Source organism: Carassius auratus, chromosome 7 (assembly GCF_003368295.1).
Source record: "Carassius auratus strain Wakin chromosome 7, ASM336829v1, whole genome shotgun sequence".
Classification (NCBI taxonomy): Eukaryota; Metazoa; Chordata; class Actinopteri; order Cypriniformes; family Cyprinidae; genus Carassius; species Carassius auratus.
The window spans coordinates 4587986-4607324 of record NC_039249.1 but is presented as its reverse complement, the minus strand read 5'-3'; the positions used below and the strand labels follow the sequence as shown (position 1 = coordinate 4607324).

Here is a 19339-nt window from a genome sequence, read left to right as displayed (position 1 = left end):
AATAAAATTAAACAAATACAACCTTTAATCTCTCTTAATATAAAATACAAAACTATAAAACTTTTACATTAATAATTCAAAACCAGGGATTGGTCTATATCAGGCAGCCCCTAGAGGTGGGCGGAGCTAACGCTGGTCCACGAGGCCCCGCCCCGCCCCGCCTGCATCAGCACCTCTGTCACACGCGCAGATTGGCATGCCGCGATGTCGCTTTCCGCAATGAGGACGTTGATGGAATTACAATCAAACTAAAGAGAGGAAAACATGTGCGAAGTAAGAAAATTTACAAAAAGGTTGAGCAAACCTGGAACGGCAGCGGAGCTCAGACAAAGTGTGTCGGAGGCGGTGAGGACGTCCATTGCTGTGGTTAGTAACTCAAGAGCGTCTCTCTCTCCCTCTCTGGGCACTGTATGATGGGCTGTGTCTCAAAACCTAGTGAACTACCTACCTAGGCGACGTTTCTTTTTTTGTTTTGTTTGTTTTTTGCACAGGTCCGTGCATTCTGTCTAAGCAGTCAGCTCACTAGATTTTGAGCTAGTCTTAGTTTTTTATTATTAGACCTCGTATGTGTATATAAACTCTCTTAGGTCTTGCTTGTAGTCATTTTTGTTTCTTGCAAACGGCGTTGTAATTATTATTGAAACACATGCCATCCTGCTGATGGGGCATACCGTCTCGTGCATTCAAGGCTGTTACACGAGCACAAATTCAACATCTGTCTTACACATGGCATAGACAGCAGGTGAAACCCTCTGCATATAAACACTGACATATGCATTGATTTAAATACTAAATAAGGGATCTGCTCAGAAAAAAGCCGGTAGTCCTACTGGAACCACATGGAGCATCCCTATGCCTTTGTGTAAGGAGTCATGTGCTCATGCACCAGTCCAAGAGCAGAGCCTATCCTTTCTTTCTGCCTCTATTAAACCATTGAGAAATTATCTGAGGAGGAGAACAGAAATGTGTTGTTAATGTTTTAGGGAGGATATAATTTCTCAGCACTGCTGATGGCTCTAATGAATGCTTAGTGCTGAGAAATTATATTTTTAACCATATGTCAGGAGCTTGAGATTTTCTATAAGAATTATGAATATAGGTCTATAAATGGCGTATGATTGTCAGTTTGATTGTGGTTTCCAGGGAGACAGACAACAAATGGCACACTATGGAGATTGCAGATCCGTTGTGTTTCCCATGAGATTACACTCAGCTGTGCTTCCTGTGTCCTCTGCATGTACTGAATGAAGTATTTGTCTCCTCTTTCCTCTTTTCCTCTTTTGCACATTGTGCAATTGCAGAAATTTGGCCAAAATGAAGATATGAGTGACCTTTTTTTGTTATTATTGGTGCTCATTGTCTGACTTAAAGACCCAGTGGAATTGATTGGCGAGAGCTGAGCTCTTACTTTTTGTCTTATTGGAAGTTTTGGTGGCAATATATTGAAGGCGTCATCCCTTATTTTTGTAAATAGCCTAGTTGGTTTCAAATGGTACTGGGGGAGGGCCGTTCTCTTTCAAGAGAGCATCTGATTGGACAAACGTGTGTGTAGTGCAGGATGAGTCATCCAGGTTTTTCGCAAAATTTTTAATGTGAATAGTGTCTAAAAGTATAGGCTTACATATTGTACTAGTGACATATTTTCAAGGCATTTTGTAAGTTTGCATCACCCTGGTTTCTGTGACAAAAGCCCAGTGGGATATTCCATTGACTGCTGAGTAATTGCAGAAAATGAGATCTGTGACAAACAAATGTTTATGATTCTTACACGTTTTGTTCATCAACAGACAAATCTTTTATATTTATTTAAAATCTATTTTATATATTTGTTAAAAATGTATCTAAAATGATAGAAAGTGTGGGTTAGAATAAAATTATAAACACTAGGCTGCAAAAGTGGGCCAATAAGTACATACATTTTCCCATTCAAGGGTTAGTTCACCCAAAAAAAGAAAATTCTGTCATTAATTACCGACCCTCATGTCGTTCCAAACCCATAATACCCTTCGTTCATCTTCAGAACACAAATTAAGGTATTTTTGATGCAATTGGAGAGTAGAGACATTTTTTGGGGATTCCCGCGGATCACCGCGGAATACCATGGGAATCCTGCGGGATTGGGAACAAAATCACTATTAATCACGGGATTGGGATGGGACAGGAAAAAATGTCAGTGGGAGTGAGCGGGAATGGGAATACACTTTGATCCCCAACTTTATACACAAATATAGCCTACCTTTTATATAAATAAACTATAAACTAGGGGTGTGTGATATGACGTTTTTTGATCGTGGACGATAAAAATTGTTCAATTAGATCTCTCCGATCAGAAGGTTATAATTAAGGCAATAACCGAGCAAGAAGTTAAAGGCTAGTTCTCAAAGAGTTTGTCTGTTCCTTTAACTGAATATTTTCAGGTTAAAGCATGATTTAAACAGATTCAGCACATTCATTCGCAGTCGCTTTCCCAATAATGCATTAAAAAGAGTAATCTTACAGTGCTACTTCATCTGTATCTGATTTTGAATGAGCAGAAATCTTTAAGAAATGCATCGATCTGTTTCATCACAAAAATTTTTTTATAGCAGAAAGCAGGAGTTATACCTTTTAATGCTGACAGTTATTAGTTTGGCGTGTGGTAGGAAAAGAAGTTTGCACACAATAGCCTAAGCCTTGAAATTCTCATGTTATTTTATTTTTTATTTTAATATCGGCAACGTTATGAACATAACATTGAAATACAAACTAACTGAAATACTTTATCCATGGAGCGAGTGTGGAGCGGTGTTTCTGGTATCAGTGCGCGCGGAGCGATTATTAAATGCTCGGAGCAGAGGGAAATTGTTGTTAAAATACTCCGTCATTTTTTGTCAAACAGATAAAATAATCAATCTTTCGAATCCGTATACGTTTATTTGTGTGCACTCCAAATAACAACGAAACGCTGTGCTTCTGTAAAATAATTAAAGCAAACAAGATGCAGTTTCCGCCGTCTGGGCCATGTGAACTTCAGCGAGAAACTTCGAAACTCGGTGTATGAAAAATACATCTTTAGAGAGTGAAATGTCTACATTCAAATGAAAAAAATACAAAATAAAAATAGAAAACGTGTGGGTTAGCATAGATGATTGACATGAAATTGAATGTGTGTGCAATGCACATTGTGCATTGTTTAAGATGGCTTTCAGTTCATTAAAATAACAAAAAAAAAACATAAACATTTAAAATTTGTATTTTACTAAAGTGGGCTTGCTGTGATCTGTAGCCTACTGTATTTTTATTTAATTTTTCTTTTTTTTTTTTACTGTAACTGACAGATTTTAGCCAAAAAAAACAAACAAACCGGAAATGAGCTGGAACGGGAATCGTTCTTCCGGCATTGTGACGGGACGGGATTTTCCCCCAGTTTTTTCATGGGATTGGAACGGGATGGGATTATTTTTAGCGGGAGTGGGACGAGATTTGAAAATCCACTCCTGTGTCACCTTCTATCGGAGAGCTCTCTGACTCTGCATAGACAGCAAGGATATTACCACGACCAACACACAGAAATGTATAGCACGGAAATCTGTAAAATAGTCCATGTGACATCAGTTGTTTAATTGTAATTTTACAAAGATACAAGAATACTTTTCGTGTGCAAACCAAACAATAATAACATCATTTATTCAGCAATTCTTCTTCCCAAGTTAGCATCTTATGCCATTTTGGAGAGTACCCCAGAACGTAATCAGCGTTGTTAATGTTCAGCATGTGCGCGCGTCTCAGATTTCATGAAAAATATCTTCATTTGTGTTCAGAAAATGAACGAAGGTCTCACGGGTTTGGAACAATATGAGGATGTGTGATTAATTACAGAAATTTCATTTGTGGGTGAACTGATCCTTTAATGTCCCCGACAACATCTCTAATCATTATGTCACTGTTTAGCAACCACCTAAAAAAATAATGTAAAACAATCAGTGGGTTATTATCAATGTATTTTTATTTTATTGAATAAAACTTGAAAATATGGTGAGCTTGTCTAAACCACAGACCTTACTTTTGGCATTTAACCAAAAGTCCATTCAGATAACCCAGTGACCCATTTCTGGGTTTTAGGGCTATTACTGTGGCAATCTATAGATGGCCATTACATTCTTTAAAGATAAAACTGACCCCATTTACTTAATAAATGCATACCTTCGGTGCATTTTTTTTTAAAGAAAAAAATGGCTTTGTCTTTATAATCTAAACATATTGTCTTAACTTGTTCTTCATTTTCCACATATTGTGCTAATGTTGATAATGCTAAATAAAAATAGCTGCTTAAGCACCATTTTAGCAAATAGCAATTCACATTGACTTTAAATATGGGACAGTTATGGTGGAGCTGCAGAAAGTTGTGTTTTACAATGTGTATTACTGAGTCACAATCATTTACGCTGTGTGTTTTTACACACAACTCACTGGATATAAATATTTCAAGATGCTTTCAAATGGTGGGCCTCAAATGCTCACAGATCTACAGAGCGTGCGGTCCTCCACGAGATTTACAAGACAAGATAAGCTGTTCAAAAGCCTTGTAATGACACAGAAAAGAGATCAGATGTGTGTTCGCATAGGTTCAGAGGGAGACCGTGGTCATTCAGTTCAGATGTTGGCATATGTGTTTACACACAGTGGCCTAATGCACCTCAGCTGAGGAGCTCTTTCTGTCTGCTTCGCCAAAGACTCGCATCTGGAAAGTACATTAACCACCCTGGAGATGTGCTCCAGTCGCAGTTTCTCTACAGCTTTAAGTCTCCCACTTTGTCGTCCTTCACATTTTCATGTTGCCTTCTTGCATACGGAAATAACATGACTGAAATGTGTGTGTGGCGCCAACGCCCATTGGCTTGTGAACGGGCAGTTATCTGGCTCACGTTTCCCTTTACCTCAGTCTGTGATTCTTCTTCTTCTTCTTCTACAGTTCCTCTCTGTCGTTTTTAAATGATCTGAGGCCTTATGGTGGTCCTAGAATAGTATGGTAGCTTAATCTTGGCCCTGAGACTTTAACACCTGGCTTGCAGTGCTTAAGGACAGGACTTGGATTGGAGAAGTTGGAGTTATTTGGGTTGGAAGGGCAGCTGAGAGAGAGTACTGCCGCAAGCCAGCAGAACTGAGCTGAAACAGGAGCTGGACTGGCTGTGGTTTCTTGCCTCTATGTGGTATGTCACGTGACAGGAAGTTGCAGCCTGTCATGTGTGTGTGCTTGAGAAACACAGGAAGCATTTGTGTGTATTAAAAGAGATGGTATTGATGTTTTTTATGCGTGTTTTTAGGCCGTTGTTACCCCTCTTAAGCAAGATATACTGTATAATTAAAGCAAAATATATAGTGCAAGTTTAATTGGGATCAGGAAATTTTTTTTTAAAGAAATTGCTTCTATTCAGCAAGTATGTATTGACTTACATCTTAAAGCCTAGCATATTAAAACAGGAATAAAATTAAACAAATACAACCTTTAATCTCTCTTAATATAAAATACAAAACTATAAAACAGTAAAAAAGCGACAGTAAAGACTTTTACATTGCTTTAATTTGCACTCGTTTTATTCCTCTTGATTTCAGCTGAAATGTTCGCAGAAGACCTGTGTGATTATGAGTTCAATCCCCTCTGATCCTGTCAAAGCTGAACCGCTTTAAACATTAGAAACAATGAGCTGTTTTACTCAGCCTCAAACTTTGGACAGGAGACACCAGCTGCCCGTTTTGTCTTCTAAACCTCATGAAGTTATGAAACTATAACTTCCTCTCTTCATATCTCTGACTGCTCATAGTTTAGCAAATAAACACCTTTAGCAAAAGGCAAAAGTCATAAATTGAAGGTTGCTGGAAAGTCATCTGAAATGTCATCTGTTTGGCTATTCCCCGTATGGTGAAACATGGGTCAAAAGAGTGCAAAAGATAAATCTAGTCCACTGCCTGTCTCTCCTGTCCATCCCACATGGTTTGTTTTGGTGAAAACCCTTTCTCTTACGTGGGCTGAACTCTTTGAATGGGAGCTTAGAGTCAGGAGTGTGTTTTAAGCTTTAACACATGAATCTCTTTTAGAAGGAAATTGAAAAGAGAAAGCACTTGGGAGAAGCTTTGAACTGAACTCAAAAGCTGTTCAAATAAGAGCTGCAAATCCTGTGGCAGATTGTTGCTTTGCTCAGGTTGTAGAGGGACAGTGACCTGATAAATTCACAGGCAGAGCTGTCAAATCTGTGTACTGTAGGCTACAGAACAGATAAAGCATATCTGAATAATTACTATGTGCATTGCTTTATTGTTTTCGGTAGCAGTAACAAAGAGGAACACAAACACTGACTGTAGACATCACAGGCTTTTTGAGGGAAACAGTGTATAATTCCTGGATCCGTCCGGTGTGTTTGCAGGAGCAGCCCAAGATCATCGAGCCGCTGGACTATGAGAACGTGGTGTTCCAGAGGAAAGCTCAGATCCACAGTGATCCACAGAGAGACCTGCTGCTGTGGCCAGCTGATGATGTATCAGTGAGTCTTTCACCAGCACATTTCCTGACGTTTATTTCTGTGACTCATTTTCAAAGTCCTCGTCCTTCTGCTGCCCTCATATGAATCTCATTTTCATCTGTCTGTCTGTTTCTATCATTTTTAATTCATTTAATCTATCTGTCTATCTATCTATCTATCTATCTATCTATCTATCTATCTATCTATCTATCTATCTATCTATCTATCTATCTATCTATCTATCTATCTGTCTGTCTGTCTGTCTGTCTGTCTGTCTGTCTGCCTGTCGTTCTTTCGCTCTATCTATCTATCTATCTATCTATCTATCTATCTATCTATCTATCTATCTATCTATCTATCTATCTATCTGTCTGTCTGTCTGTCTGTCTGTCTGTCTGTCTGTCTGTCTGTCTGTCTCTGTCTGTCTGTCTGTCTGTCTGTCTGTCTGTCGTTCTTTCGCTCTATCTATCTATCTATCTATCTATCTATCTGTCTGTCTGTCTGTCTGTCTGTCTGTCTGTCTGTCTGTCTCTGTCTGTCTGTCTGTCGTTCTTTCGCTCTATCTATCTATCTATCTATCTATCTGTCTGTCTGTCTGTCTGTCTCTGTCTGTCTGTCTGTCTCTGTCTGTCTGTCTGTCGTTCTTTCGCTCTATCTATCTATCTATCTATCTATCTATCTATCTATCTATCTATCTATCTATCTATCTATCTATCTATCTATCTATCTATCTATCTGTCTGTCTGTCTGTCTGTCTGTCTGTCTGTCTGTCTGTCTGTCTGTCTCTGTCTGTCTGTCTGTCGTTCTTTCGCTCTATCTATCTATCTATCTATCTATCTATCTGTCTGTCTGTCTGTCTGTCTCTGTCTGTCTGTCTGTCTCTGTCTGTCTGTCTGTCGTTCTTTCGCTCTATCTATCTATCTATCTATCTATCTATCTATCTATCTATCTATCTATCTATCTGTCTGTCTGTCTATCTGTCTGTCTGTCTGTCTGTCTGTCTGTCGTTCTTTCGCTCTTTTTATCTATCTATCTATCTATCTATCTATCTATCTATCTATCTATCTATCTATCTATCTATCTATCTATCTATCTATCTATCTATCTATCTATCTATCTATCTATCTATCTATCTATCTATCTATCTATCTATCTGTCTGTCTGTCTGTCTGTCTGTCGTTCTTTCGCTCTATCTATCTATCTATCTATCTATCTATCTATCTATCTATCTATCTATCTATCTGTCTGTCTGTCTGTCTGTCTGTCTGTCTGTCTGTCTGTCTGTCTGTCTATCTGTCTGTCTGTCTGTCTCTCTGTCTGTCTGTCTGTCTATCTGTCTGTCTGTCTGTCTGTCTGTCGTTCTTTCGCTCTTTTTATCTATCTATCTATCTATCTATCTATCTATCTATCTGTCTGTCTGTCTGTCTGTCTGTCTGTCTGTCTGTCGTTCTTTTGCTCTATCTATCTATCTATCTATCTATCTATCGGTCTGTCTATCGGTCTGTCTGTCGTTCGTTCGTTCGTTCTTTCATTCTTTTTATCTGTCTGTCCGTCCGTCCGTCCGTCCGTCGTTCACTATTTTTGTCTATCTATCTCTCTATCTATCTGTCTGTCTGTCTAGGAAGCACAGATTGAACGTCAAAGGAGGACCATTGTTCCTTCAGTTCCTCAAAATGCTGAGAAAGAAGCAAAAAGCCTGTTTGCCAAAGAGGTAAAGAACCTCTCAATGCCAAACTTTGAGTGAAGACTACAGCTTTCCAGACTAATAAAATATGAGATCACATTTTCCTGTTTTTCATTTTTTGATGCCTTTCCTCTCATGCGATTGAGTAACAGAGCAATGCTTATGCTCTTTGGCAGTGCATTAAGATGTACAGCACCAACTGGCATGTCATCAACTATAATTACGAGGCCTACTCTGGAGATTTCCGGACGCTGCCCTGGTATGTCAAAGTTAGCATTTTTTTGCCAAAGCTTTTGCAGGGCTATTTCCAAAGTTTGGTGTAAGCTACTTTTTCTGTCTTGCAGTAAAGGGATGAAGACGGAAAAGCTTCCCAACCAAGTGTTTGAGGTGGATGAGGGGGAGGAGGTAAGAGACATTAATGTCAGATGGAAAACAGTCTCCGTATATTCTCTCATCTCTCTCTCGTTTAACTTCTCTGCGTAATTGTGTATTGTTTGCCGTGCCAAAACAAACTGAACAAAATTCCTGCCCAAAAGTCACACGTTTATTGTGTTTTCATGATCATGTATTGTTTTTACTTCCAAATACTCTAGTACTCAATAGTGTTAATCCCAACTTTCACGTTCACATCCACCGGTTGTCTTAAGTGTCAACACATCTTGTTGAATTGTGCTACACCTTTTATTGACATTGTAGATATTGTTCTTCTTCCCGGACAGCACAGTAAATGTTGTGAGGCTTCTATGAAATCATAATCAGATGTAGAAATGAAGGCCATACGGTCAGCAGAGAGACCCATTACATGGAACCTGACACTCGTGGTCTATTAACAGACACACACTGAAGTGTCCAGCAGATCTTGATAAAATTAGATGTTAGGAGTGGTGATTACAGGGCAAAGAGATTGCTTCTCCACCCTCTGTGTGTGTGTGTGTCTAAATCTGTGTGTATGCACATGTTTAGACATGGATAGTCTAACCCTTTTCCTTACAGTTCACTAAGTGGAATTTAATGAAATGTGTTCTAATTCTAAAAACCTAAAAGAACATTTCTAGCCTAAAGAATAAGGCAGTGAAGCCAAAACGTACAAAATAATAAGGAGATTATATGAGAATGAATTACATATCTTGTTCAGTTGTAACATTCAGATATACTCACCTCTATGTCTTTCCAAATCTCTGTGCATTATTTTCTTCTATGGAACACATAATATATTTTATATAATAACACCCAATTTTTAGCTACCAAAAATGGACTTTACATTTCATTTACATACCCTTGCTTTAAATTTACATAATGAATTAATAAATAATTAAAAGATATCACTGCCAAAGTACCTGATACTTTACATAACCGAAAACAGATTGAGGTCAGTTGTTATTATTAGAAAATAATATGAATTAATTTTAAAATTAATTAACTTAAAAAAATTATATTTCAAATAAATGCTGGATACATTTTTTTATTTTATATTTTTTAACTTTATATTCATCAAAACATTTTTTTCTGAACTGTTTCCACTAAAAAATATTAAATAAGAAATATTTATTGAGACCCAAATAGTCATATTAGATTTCTGAAGGATTCTGAGACACTGAAGACTACCGAAAATTACATTTAAAAATAAATAAAAATAATAATAAATACAACTTTTGTAAAGCTATTTCAAAATAATAAATGTAACTGTTTAAAATGTACCATAATTAATGTCACATTGGTGAATGTAAACGCCTTTTTTGAAACATTAAAAAATATCTTACTGAGCCCAAACTTCTGAACTTTTCAGTAGTGTATGTGTACAGTATATCATGTGGGCTCTGTCACATTCATTTAATTTAATCAATTAGCTGAGTGACTCAAAAGGGACAAGAGGGTGCAGGCAATTGATCAGTCTCAGAGGGGCTGTTAGGAACAGAAAGAGAGGGAGGGAATGAGAAATGCTGGAGGAAAGAGGGGAGAAGGGCATTTGGACAATTATATTACAGTGGAGAGCTAGAGAAAAGCACATCCATAAAGGACGCCAGGCCACTTCAATTAAATCACACACACACACACACACACACACACACACACATGCACGCGCACACATTTATAGTCGCTGTAAGTAAAAAATCCCACCCCATTCTACCTTTTATGCATACATTAATATTACTTTTAGTATATTAGTTTTTTTTAACATTAAGCTGTTTGTAAGTAAGTTACTGTACAAGGGCTTATTAGTGTAAATGTTGGTAAATTCATGTTTGTGTCAGAGCATTTGATATTTTGCATGCATAGAAATGCATTGATGTGAGTCTTTGTATCCAGATCAGTCTGTATGCTCATTCGTTCTTACTTTGTGCGTGTGTTTCAGGATTCATCATCTCTTTGCTCTCAGAGAGGAGGTGTAATGAAGCAGGGCTGGCTGCAGAAGGCCAACATCAACAGCAGTCTGTCTGTCTCTATGAAGGTTAGTGGAATCATCAGTGCACTTTTTAATTAAAAGACATCAGCAGATCTAGACTCTAGAGCAGTTACTCGATATACTTTATATCTGCTGATCAATGTAGTTGAAGACCCATTGTTGCAGAGGACTGTAAGGTCTTTTGTCTTTTGGTGAATAAGAAATGTCAATTACATGCATTAGTGTTCATTCACAAAAACAGGTTGTTAACAAAGTGCACTTAGTGCTCTCTGCACTAAATTATGTCTCGCAAGTACTTGTGTAGGATATAAAGTAAATTCTACAACTTATTCAGTCCCATTACTCATTTGTCAGGAGGTAAAAAAATCATTTCATATACTATTAATAATAGATCATATGTGGATATAGCTTATGTAAAGTGCTTGGAGATTTTCGAGCATAATTTGCATTGCATAAAAAACTATCAAACCATTTTAAGGAAAGACCAGAAAGCACACTTTTAAGGCAGAACATTTGACAATAAAAAAAAATATATACAGCCAAGAATAATAAGAAGTGTTTTTACTGTATGCGTGATGCAGCATTTGTGTGCATAAAAAAAATCCTTGTTCTGTTATTTAAAAAATAAATATGAGGGATAAAAATAGCTGTAAACACATCACAATATTTCTGGCTCTATTTTTTACAGGCGATGTTTTTTTTTCTCCACAGGTGTTCAAGAGGAGATATTTCTACCTGTCTCAACTCCCCGACGGTTCTTACATACTGAATTCATACAAAGATGAGAAAAACTTCAAAGAATCAAAAGGCTCCATCTATCTGGACTCCTGTACAGATGTAGTCCCGGTACAAAATGGGACTTTTTCATTTTTGCTGTCAGAAGTTGTCATGTGATCAAAGGTTTACAGGGCCTGATGAACAATGTTTAATTGTAATAGTCAGAAAGTGTGTAAAACGCTTTTCTTTGTTGCTAGGAATGAGCTTTATAAATGATGAAGCGATGTTTTATTTTAAGCATCTGAAGTCGGTTTGATACGCTTTTCAGGAAGTTTTAGAAAAGCACGTAGCAGCCCTCAGGCTCTGTAACCAGAGGAGTTTTCCTGGCTGAACACCCATTATTATTTTAACCACAAACTGCTCTTAAATTCCTCCAACGACTGACGCAGCACATTTTTTCCAGTGTTCTAAGATGAAGCGCAATGGCTTCGAGCTGAAGATGCAGGAAGGTAACAGTCACTATCTGGTGGCGGACAGCGAGGCTGAGATGGGGGAATGGGTGAACACCCTGAAACAGACCTTACTGAGCGCGCTGGATGACAGGAGGAACGGGTCCGAGCCTTCGGAAGGTTCTCTGGGTAAACAACACACACCCCCATTAACACTGGTTTGGAACACCATGAGTTTTGAACTACGCTTTTTTTTTAATATTCTATAACTTTAATGATGTAGCTTATTGCATCATCATCATCAAGACATGATGCCACTCCCAAAATGCAAACAATGGGTCAATTTGAATTGGCTGTTCTCCCTGATTCCCATTCGTCTGGGAATACATACCAGCCTCTTCCTAATGATAATATCCAAACGGTCCCCCCACATGACCAGACGACGAGCGTTTTGGCAACATAGGCGAACTCTAGTATGTGCTGCTTCCTGAAAAGATGCATGATTCCCATTCTGCCTCTTCCAAATATAATACCTTTATTTGAGTTTATTTTGGGGCCTGTTGAACTTGATGTTTTCTCTGTATTCAAATAAGGCCAGCTGGATAATAATAATAATAGTATGAGAACAGTTTGGGCTGTTTTATTATAGGAGGCAGTCATTTGGATTTGGAGTAACTATTCTTGTGTTGACAGAGTATTGAAATGTGAAGGAGGCTGTATTCATAGAGGAGTTGTGAAGGGAGCGCTACTTTTGGCCTGTTCTGTAAAGACACTGATGAACAACTCCCTCTGCGTCTAAACTTTGGCCAATAGCGGCGTTTGTTTTTAAGGCCTTCCATGTGCTGGTCATGAGGAAATGAAATTATGTTTTCAATAATGGGCTTTCAATCTCTAACTTCTCGATTTTTCGAATGAGTGATGTACAGAATTCAGATCTGTGTCGAAAATGACAGTTATTCTATGATGACATTTTTCCTCTTTGTTGTGGTGAGTTGTAGAATTACAGTTAAATATAACCATATCTGTTAGTGTAAGAATCAAACATAACCATAACTACACAAAACACCAGCACACAGCAGTCTCTGGACGTCTTCATGCTGACTTCAGTCTCCATTGCTGCTGTCCAGTTGATCTGGTTTTCATTGCTCTGAGTTTAATAGACTGTCTTAACATGCCTGAAGCTCCTCTTTGCATGTCCCTATTTGGGAAGCTGTTTGGTTTTTGCTTATTGTAAGTCTAGATAGTATACCAAGCACTTTCCATGAAGGGTGTACAAAATCTGTAATATTGTAAATTAGCTTTAGCTAAAAACATTATGATACATGCATCAGATGACAAAGTTTATCTATGTTATTTGTATCTGTCCCTATCTAAATAAACGTAACTTAACTTAAAATTCAGCAATGGAAGGTGCTTCAGTAAATGCATTTAAAAAGATTTCATATTTAGCTTAAATTAGATGTGGGCTAACATATTTTTCGTCATTAAAATAAGCTAATAATTGCAAACATTAATGCAGTGAATTGAATATTGATTAAACGGATTATACTAACATTATTAAGTTGTTGATTTGATCTTTATTGCACGATTTGGGCCAAAACTGACTTTTTAACAAGAGGAGAGAGACAGGTATTTTGTGTCCTGTGTTAGATAAGTGTATAATGGGATAAAACCAGACCAGAAAGTGACTGTATAAGAACCAAGCAGCCATTTAGAAAACAGTGTGGAGATAAATCTTGTGGCAACCCACTTTCTCTAGTGTCTGAATGAACAAATGAGGGCAGCTGATTTCCCAGAAAGCTCCACCTAGTGTCCCAGATTTGACACCATTTAACACATACACGCATTACAGTTAATGCTACTGCTTTCTGTGCCAGTGGAGCATAGAAACTCATTTGACTTTCAAATACATCAACCACCTTGATCAGCAAATATAAGATTTTGTCTGTTACTTTTTAAAAGTACCAGTCAGCCGTGGCTAAAGATAGTTTTTATTGTTCTGCTTGGTGTCGGAGATAAGCCCACATTCACACACTACATAATGATAAAACGCTTTGTCTGTTATGCATGCATCTTCAGTTAGAATGAATCTGTTTGCCTTTTGATTAACGTGTGTCTCATCCAAACAGATGATGACAGCAGTAGTCAGGGAAAACCAGAGAACATCGCGGAGAGCTTTGGCCGGAGTCTTCATCCAGAGTTAATGAAGGTAGTTGACAAAATGCTATCAGTAACTCTTCTTTGTGCATTTTAAGTGGCTGAGTTCATAATTCTGGAATAGTGTCTACTGCACAATGTGCTGTATATACAGCTGACTGTTTACTACTCAAAAATATGTAATAGTATGCAATAATACACAAAACAGAAGCATGCTTCATTGTTGTCACGTTTCAATTCAGTGAGTGGTTGATTTCTGTGGACACAGAAATAAATATTATGTTGCATTTATAGTCCACTAATTTGCTTAAATGTCTTAAATGTAAAAAAGGACCAGAAAGAGATTAAAAATTAAAGGTGATTTTGCTTCTGGTTTATTCATTGTACTACAAATGGAAGGTCGAATTGATTTAAATGAATAGTGGGGCAAAGTATAGTAACGCATAAATGAAAATTTGATAAAAATATAATCACCCTCAGGTTCATCCAAGATGTAGATGAGGCTGTTTATTCATTGCAACAGAAATTTAGCATTAAATCGCTTATTCATCAATGGATCAAGTGAATGGGTGCCGTCAGAATCAGATTGCAAACAGCTTATAAAAACATCACAATAATTCACAAGTAATCCACATGATTTCAGTCCATCATTTAATGTCCTGTGAAGTAAAAAGCTGGATGTTATTGAGAAATAAGTCCATCATTAAGGTGTTTTAACTTTAAACCGTCGCTTCTGGCCAAAATATGAGTCTATAATCTGTAATAACACTTCCTTTCAGTTCCAGCCCGTTTTTTTTTTTTTTTATCTCACATCAAAATCCAGAACAGTTTTGGACCATTTCCACTATACATATTTCTCTAATGATTCAGATCAGATTAATTTTTTTCTGGAGAAGGCCACATTATGGATACAGTACTTCAAACACACAGCGTTTTGCATTACAAGACTTTAACTGATGGACTGGAGTCGTGTGGATTACTTGTGAATTATACTAATGTTCTTATCAGCTGTTTGGACTCTCATTCTGACGGCACCCATTCACTGCAGAGGATCCATTGATGAGCAAGTGATACAATGCTAAATTTCGGATGAAGAAACAAATGCATTTATATCTTGGGTAGCTTTACATTTTGAGTGAACTATTATTTAAGCACTGTGCTCTTTTCTCTATATATCACATTTTGTTATTTATTTATATGTGTTTAAAAATGCAAACAGTATTTTGTCCTGTTTTCTCCAGTATGCCAGAGAAACTGACCAGCTGAATAAAATGAGCAGGAATGAAGGTCGACAGAAGATCTTCACCCTGGATCCTGAGACACAGGTCAGTCCATTATGTCCGATTTACAGCTATTAGAAAGACAGTCTTTCTTTGCCTGTGTGAAGATGAATGAATTATATCTCTCTTTTCCTCTTCAGAGATTAGATTTTTCAGGCATCGAGCCTGACGTGAAGCCATTTGAAGAGCGATTTGGGCGAAGAATCATGGTTAGCTGTCACGACTTGACCTTTAGCCTTCAAGGATGTGTCAGTGAGAAGAATGATGGCATCCTAACCAACGTGAGTAAGCCCTAATCTATGAGTTTCGTCTTGTTTGCCAGTGTCACATTTTCTTGATCCTGTCGGTCCTGTTTGAAAGCTACAAACACTAGTCACATGAAAACCCTGAATTCCCTTTTTTGGGCCCCAGGTTAAATAATAAATGTCAGTTATTTGAGCTGTTCTCCAGCTTAGACTGTCAGAGAACAGCAGTTATAGGTCATTATAGTTGAATATCATGGCGCTCGTTTAATGAGAGATGAATTAGAGGTTGTTGGCATGAGGACAGAGGACTCTTCCAGAACACAGGGATGAATATGGTTATGCTCAGTGAAGCAGTTTCAGTGGCTCCAGAGAAAGAATGCAATGCAGAACGCACAGACTTTTCCACACTTTGTTAAATGATGACTGATGTGAATGGAGTGAAATTACATGCAGAGTTGTCGTTACATGAATGCATCTTTTGCTTGAGTCTAATTTGCTGTCATTAAATTATATAATCTTTATCAATAACAAACTACGTGATCTTCACAGCATGCTCAGGCAGAATCGAAATAACTACAGTAAAGATGTCAAATACGGCGGAATAACTCATAAGCATTGCACACTTTTTGTGTTCTCCTTAGGTAGAGCCGTTCTTCATCAGCCTAGCGTTGTTTGATCTGTCTAAAGGATGTAAGATCTCTGCAGACTTTCATGTTGACCTCAATCCACCCTGCGTGAGGGAAATGCTTCAGGAAGCTTCTCCGGAGACACCGACAGAACCAGAAGGAGGAGATGGACATGAAACGGTCAGGGTAAACGGACACGGGCTGCCAGTTCTCCAGAGAGTCGTGGAGTCTCTTATACGCTTCCCCACTCAGGTAGAAGCTCATCATACTCAAACTGTTACAATTTCTACTCTCTAGAGGCTTTATAGTCTCTGAAAATCAATGAATAAAGCCTTTGCTGAAAGAAAATGCTGTACCTCCAATAGTGTCACAATAGAGATTAAATTATTTTCTATTATAAAATAATCTAATCTAATATAAATATTAAGTTATTATAGTTAACTAAAACCGAAACATATTTTTTTGTTGTTTTTAATCAAATTAACTTTAACTGAAATTAACTAAAATATAAAACCATTTAAACATTTTATTTCAGCATTTTCATTTAGTTTAACTTAATGCATTAAAATAACAAACTAAAACGGAAATAAAAATGTATAAAAGTATAGACTTAATTATATATATAAAAAAAAAACGCAGATCAAAATTACTAACTAAAACTAAAATAAAAAGAGATAATGTAATAAAAATAATAATAATAATAATTAATGCTATAATAGTATCTCAATCATACTAAAATAGCACTGCCACTTTTGGTCACCAGAAGTGGCTCCTTTTCCCTAAAGGAAGAAAATGGGATTTTCTGTCTGTTTTTATGGTCCACCAGGTGAAAAATCCCATGCAAGCACGAGTAAAAATCAAGAGAGAGCTGCTTTTTGTTCTTTAGTTTGTGACAGATTTATCCCGGTCACCTTTTAAAATCTGCACATTGCTGAATATTTCTGCAAATGACTGGCAACCCTCCCCAGTAAGCATTGTCCAGCACTGCTGTATAAAGGATGCTTCTGCAGTGCTTCTGATGGGGAAGTCGATGTGGTTTCACAATTGTGCACATCCATGCAGTCTGCAGGTGGCTGAATATAGTTATCATTTGGCTGACTTGCATCATTTTCCCTTGTCACTGTATTTCTGCCACATTAGCACTAAGTTTAATGCAACTGAAGACATGTTTTTGCTTTATTATTTATCTGTAACCTTTTGCAGGGCTGATGCCTTTTAATGCAGGATGATACGGAGAGCTCTGCTAAATAAATGCATCTTTTTATCTCTGGTATTGAAGTTTTTCACTTTTAAATCATGGATTGTTGTATTTAACTAATCCGCTCAAGGCTTACTTGCTTATCTGTATGTTTGAACTAGCTGTTCTGTACAAGGCATGTTGCCAGGTCAGAAACGGCTTTAGGTTTAACACAGCGCTGTTTCATAGCACTAACTCCGTGCACTAAATCAAAGCCAGTGCCGTGAGGGTCTCAAGCCTCAGCTGACATGATTTAGAGATGGCTGGACGTGTCAGAGAGACAAACAGACACTACAACTTGCACGATGGCTTGAACAATGTATTGCAGCTTAGTTTGTGTTGATTTTAGTTCATCTTTTGTTGATGAAATGGTAACACAAAAATGCATAGAACAAGTCTTCAGGGCTCAGAGAAGTTAAAAAGAGGCATCTCAGCAGCTTATGATTTAAAATTTGGATATGTGGCCCAATATGATACGAGTCCCTCAAAAACAGTGTAGCTTTCATAGTTGTATTTATGTAAAATTATGAGCATAATGACCAGAAATAAGAATAATGATAATAAAAGGATTGATTCATTTATGTGAAAATTGGAATAGAATGACCATAGTAATAATAATAATAATAATAGCTGTTATATAATAGCACATGTTGTTGTTGTTTTTGTTCAAAACAGCTACAAATTAATGAGATTTTATTTAAACCAAGCACTGTATTCCCACTTTTTTTCTTTTACCGTATTTTCCGGACTATAAGTCACACTTTTTTTCATAGTTTGGCTGGTCCTGCGACTTTTAGTCAGGTGCGACTTATTTATCAAAATTAATTTGACATGAATCGAGAGAAATAAACTAAGAGACATGAACCAAGAGAACATTACCGTCTCCAGCCACCAGGGGGCGCTCTATGCTGCTCAGTGCTCCTGTAGTCTACACTGAAATCATAGAGCGCCCTCTGGCGGCTGGAGACGGTAATGTTTTCTCTTGGTGCTTGGTTCTAAATAAATGTGACTTATAGTCCGGTGTGACTTATAGTCCGAAAAATACGGTAAATGACTCAAGTTACTTACACTGAACTACCATAATCAGCAAAACACAAAAATCTTTAATGTTCTGTCAGTCTATTTAATTTTCCTTTTCACTTCTAATCATTCGTATAACCACAGTTTGTGCTTTGTGTGTTTCCCAGGGTATTTTCTCCGTCACCAACCCCCACACAGACATCTTCCTGCTGGCCCGAGTGGAAAAAGTGTTACAGAACGGCATCACCCATTGTGCTGAGCCCTACATTAAGACCTCCGACATCAGCAAGGTCTGGTGCTCAATAACAAACACATGCTTCAGGAGAACTGTAAAAAACTGTTCTTAGTCATGACGTCTTTCTGCTAGAATAGAGTGTTGCATAACACCAACAAGCTGGCTGCAGGGTCTGGGATGCATTTTAACGGCAAATGTCAGTCTGACGTGGAAAATAAAAGTATTGTAGAAAAATGTGTTGGCTGTTAAAGGCATAGTTCACCCAAAAATGAAAATTCTGTCATCGTTTACTCACCCTCGTGTCGTTCCAAACCTGTATGAGTCAGTTTCTTATGTTGAACATAGAAGATTTTTTGAAGATTGCTGGTAATCAAACAGTTGGTGGCTACCATTGACTTCCATAGCAGAAAAAAAATACCATGGAAGTCAATGGGAACCACCAACTGTTCGATTATCTCGAGTAAATGATGACAGAATTTACATTTTTGGGTGAACCATCCCTTTAAGTGATGTCTTGGGCCTGAATTGTCTTTTGTTAGTTCAAATGGAAACCAGAATGTTCTGTATAATGTTTCCATGCCTTTTTTATGTGTCTGTTTCTTAGACGGTACAGAAAGTCCTGAAGACTGCCAAGCAGACGTGTCAGCGGCTGGGCCAGTACCGGATGCCCTTCGCTTGGGCTGCCAAGTAAGACACAGAAACTCAATCCTTATTCCCTTAATGCACTAGTAAGGCTTAAATGATCTATGTTTTACCTCAAGTAGAAGTACGTGTCCTTCAAACTGGAA

General features: G+C 37.6%; 1 protein-coding gene across 2 annotated transcripts in view; it reads left to right on the top strand.

The window, feature by feature from the left end:
* Window positions 1-142: 142 nt before the first annotated feature.
* The window catches only part of dock11 (dedicator of cytokinesis 11), a 42200-nt gene continuing 23003 nt past the window's right edge, over window positions 143-19339 (top strand). The window contains exons 1-14 of one of the 2 annotated variants that reach the window (XM_026266722.1): window positions 143-366; window positions 6402-6518; window positions 8119-8208; window positions 8358-8440; window positions 8526-8586; window positions 10535-10630; window positions 11297-11431; window positions 11766-11940; window positions 13881-13960; window positions 15150-15233; window positions 15329-15469; window positions 16075-16311; window positions 18484-18606; window positions 19156-19238. In XM_026266722.1, coding sequence (XP_026122507.1) covers window positions 265-366; window positions 6402-6518; window positions 8119-8208; window positions 8358-8440; window positions 8526-8586; window positions 10535-10630; window positions 11297-11431; window positions 11766-11940; window positions 13881-13960; window positions 15150-15233; window positions 15329-15469; window positions 16075-16311; window positions 18484-18606; window positions 19156-19238 — 1607 coding nt within the window. In that variant the 5' untranslated portion in view covers window positions 143-264. The remainder of the gene's footprint in view (window positions 367-6401; window positions 6519-8118; window positions 8209-8357; window positions 8441-8525; window positions 8587-10534; window positions 10631-11296; window positions 11432-11765; window positions 11941-13880; window positions 13961-15149; window positions 15234-15328; window positions 15470-16074; window positions 16312-18483; window positions 18607-19155; window positions 19239-19339) is intronic. The other variant, XM_026266724.1, reaches the window with a different exon arrangement.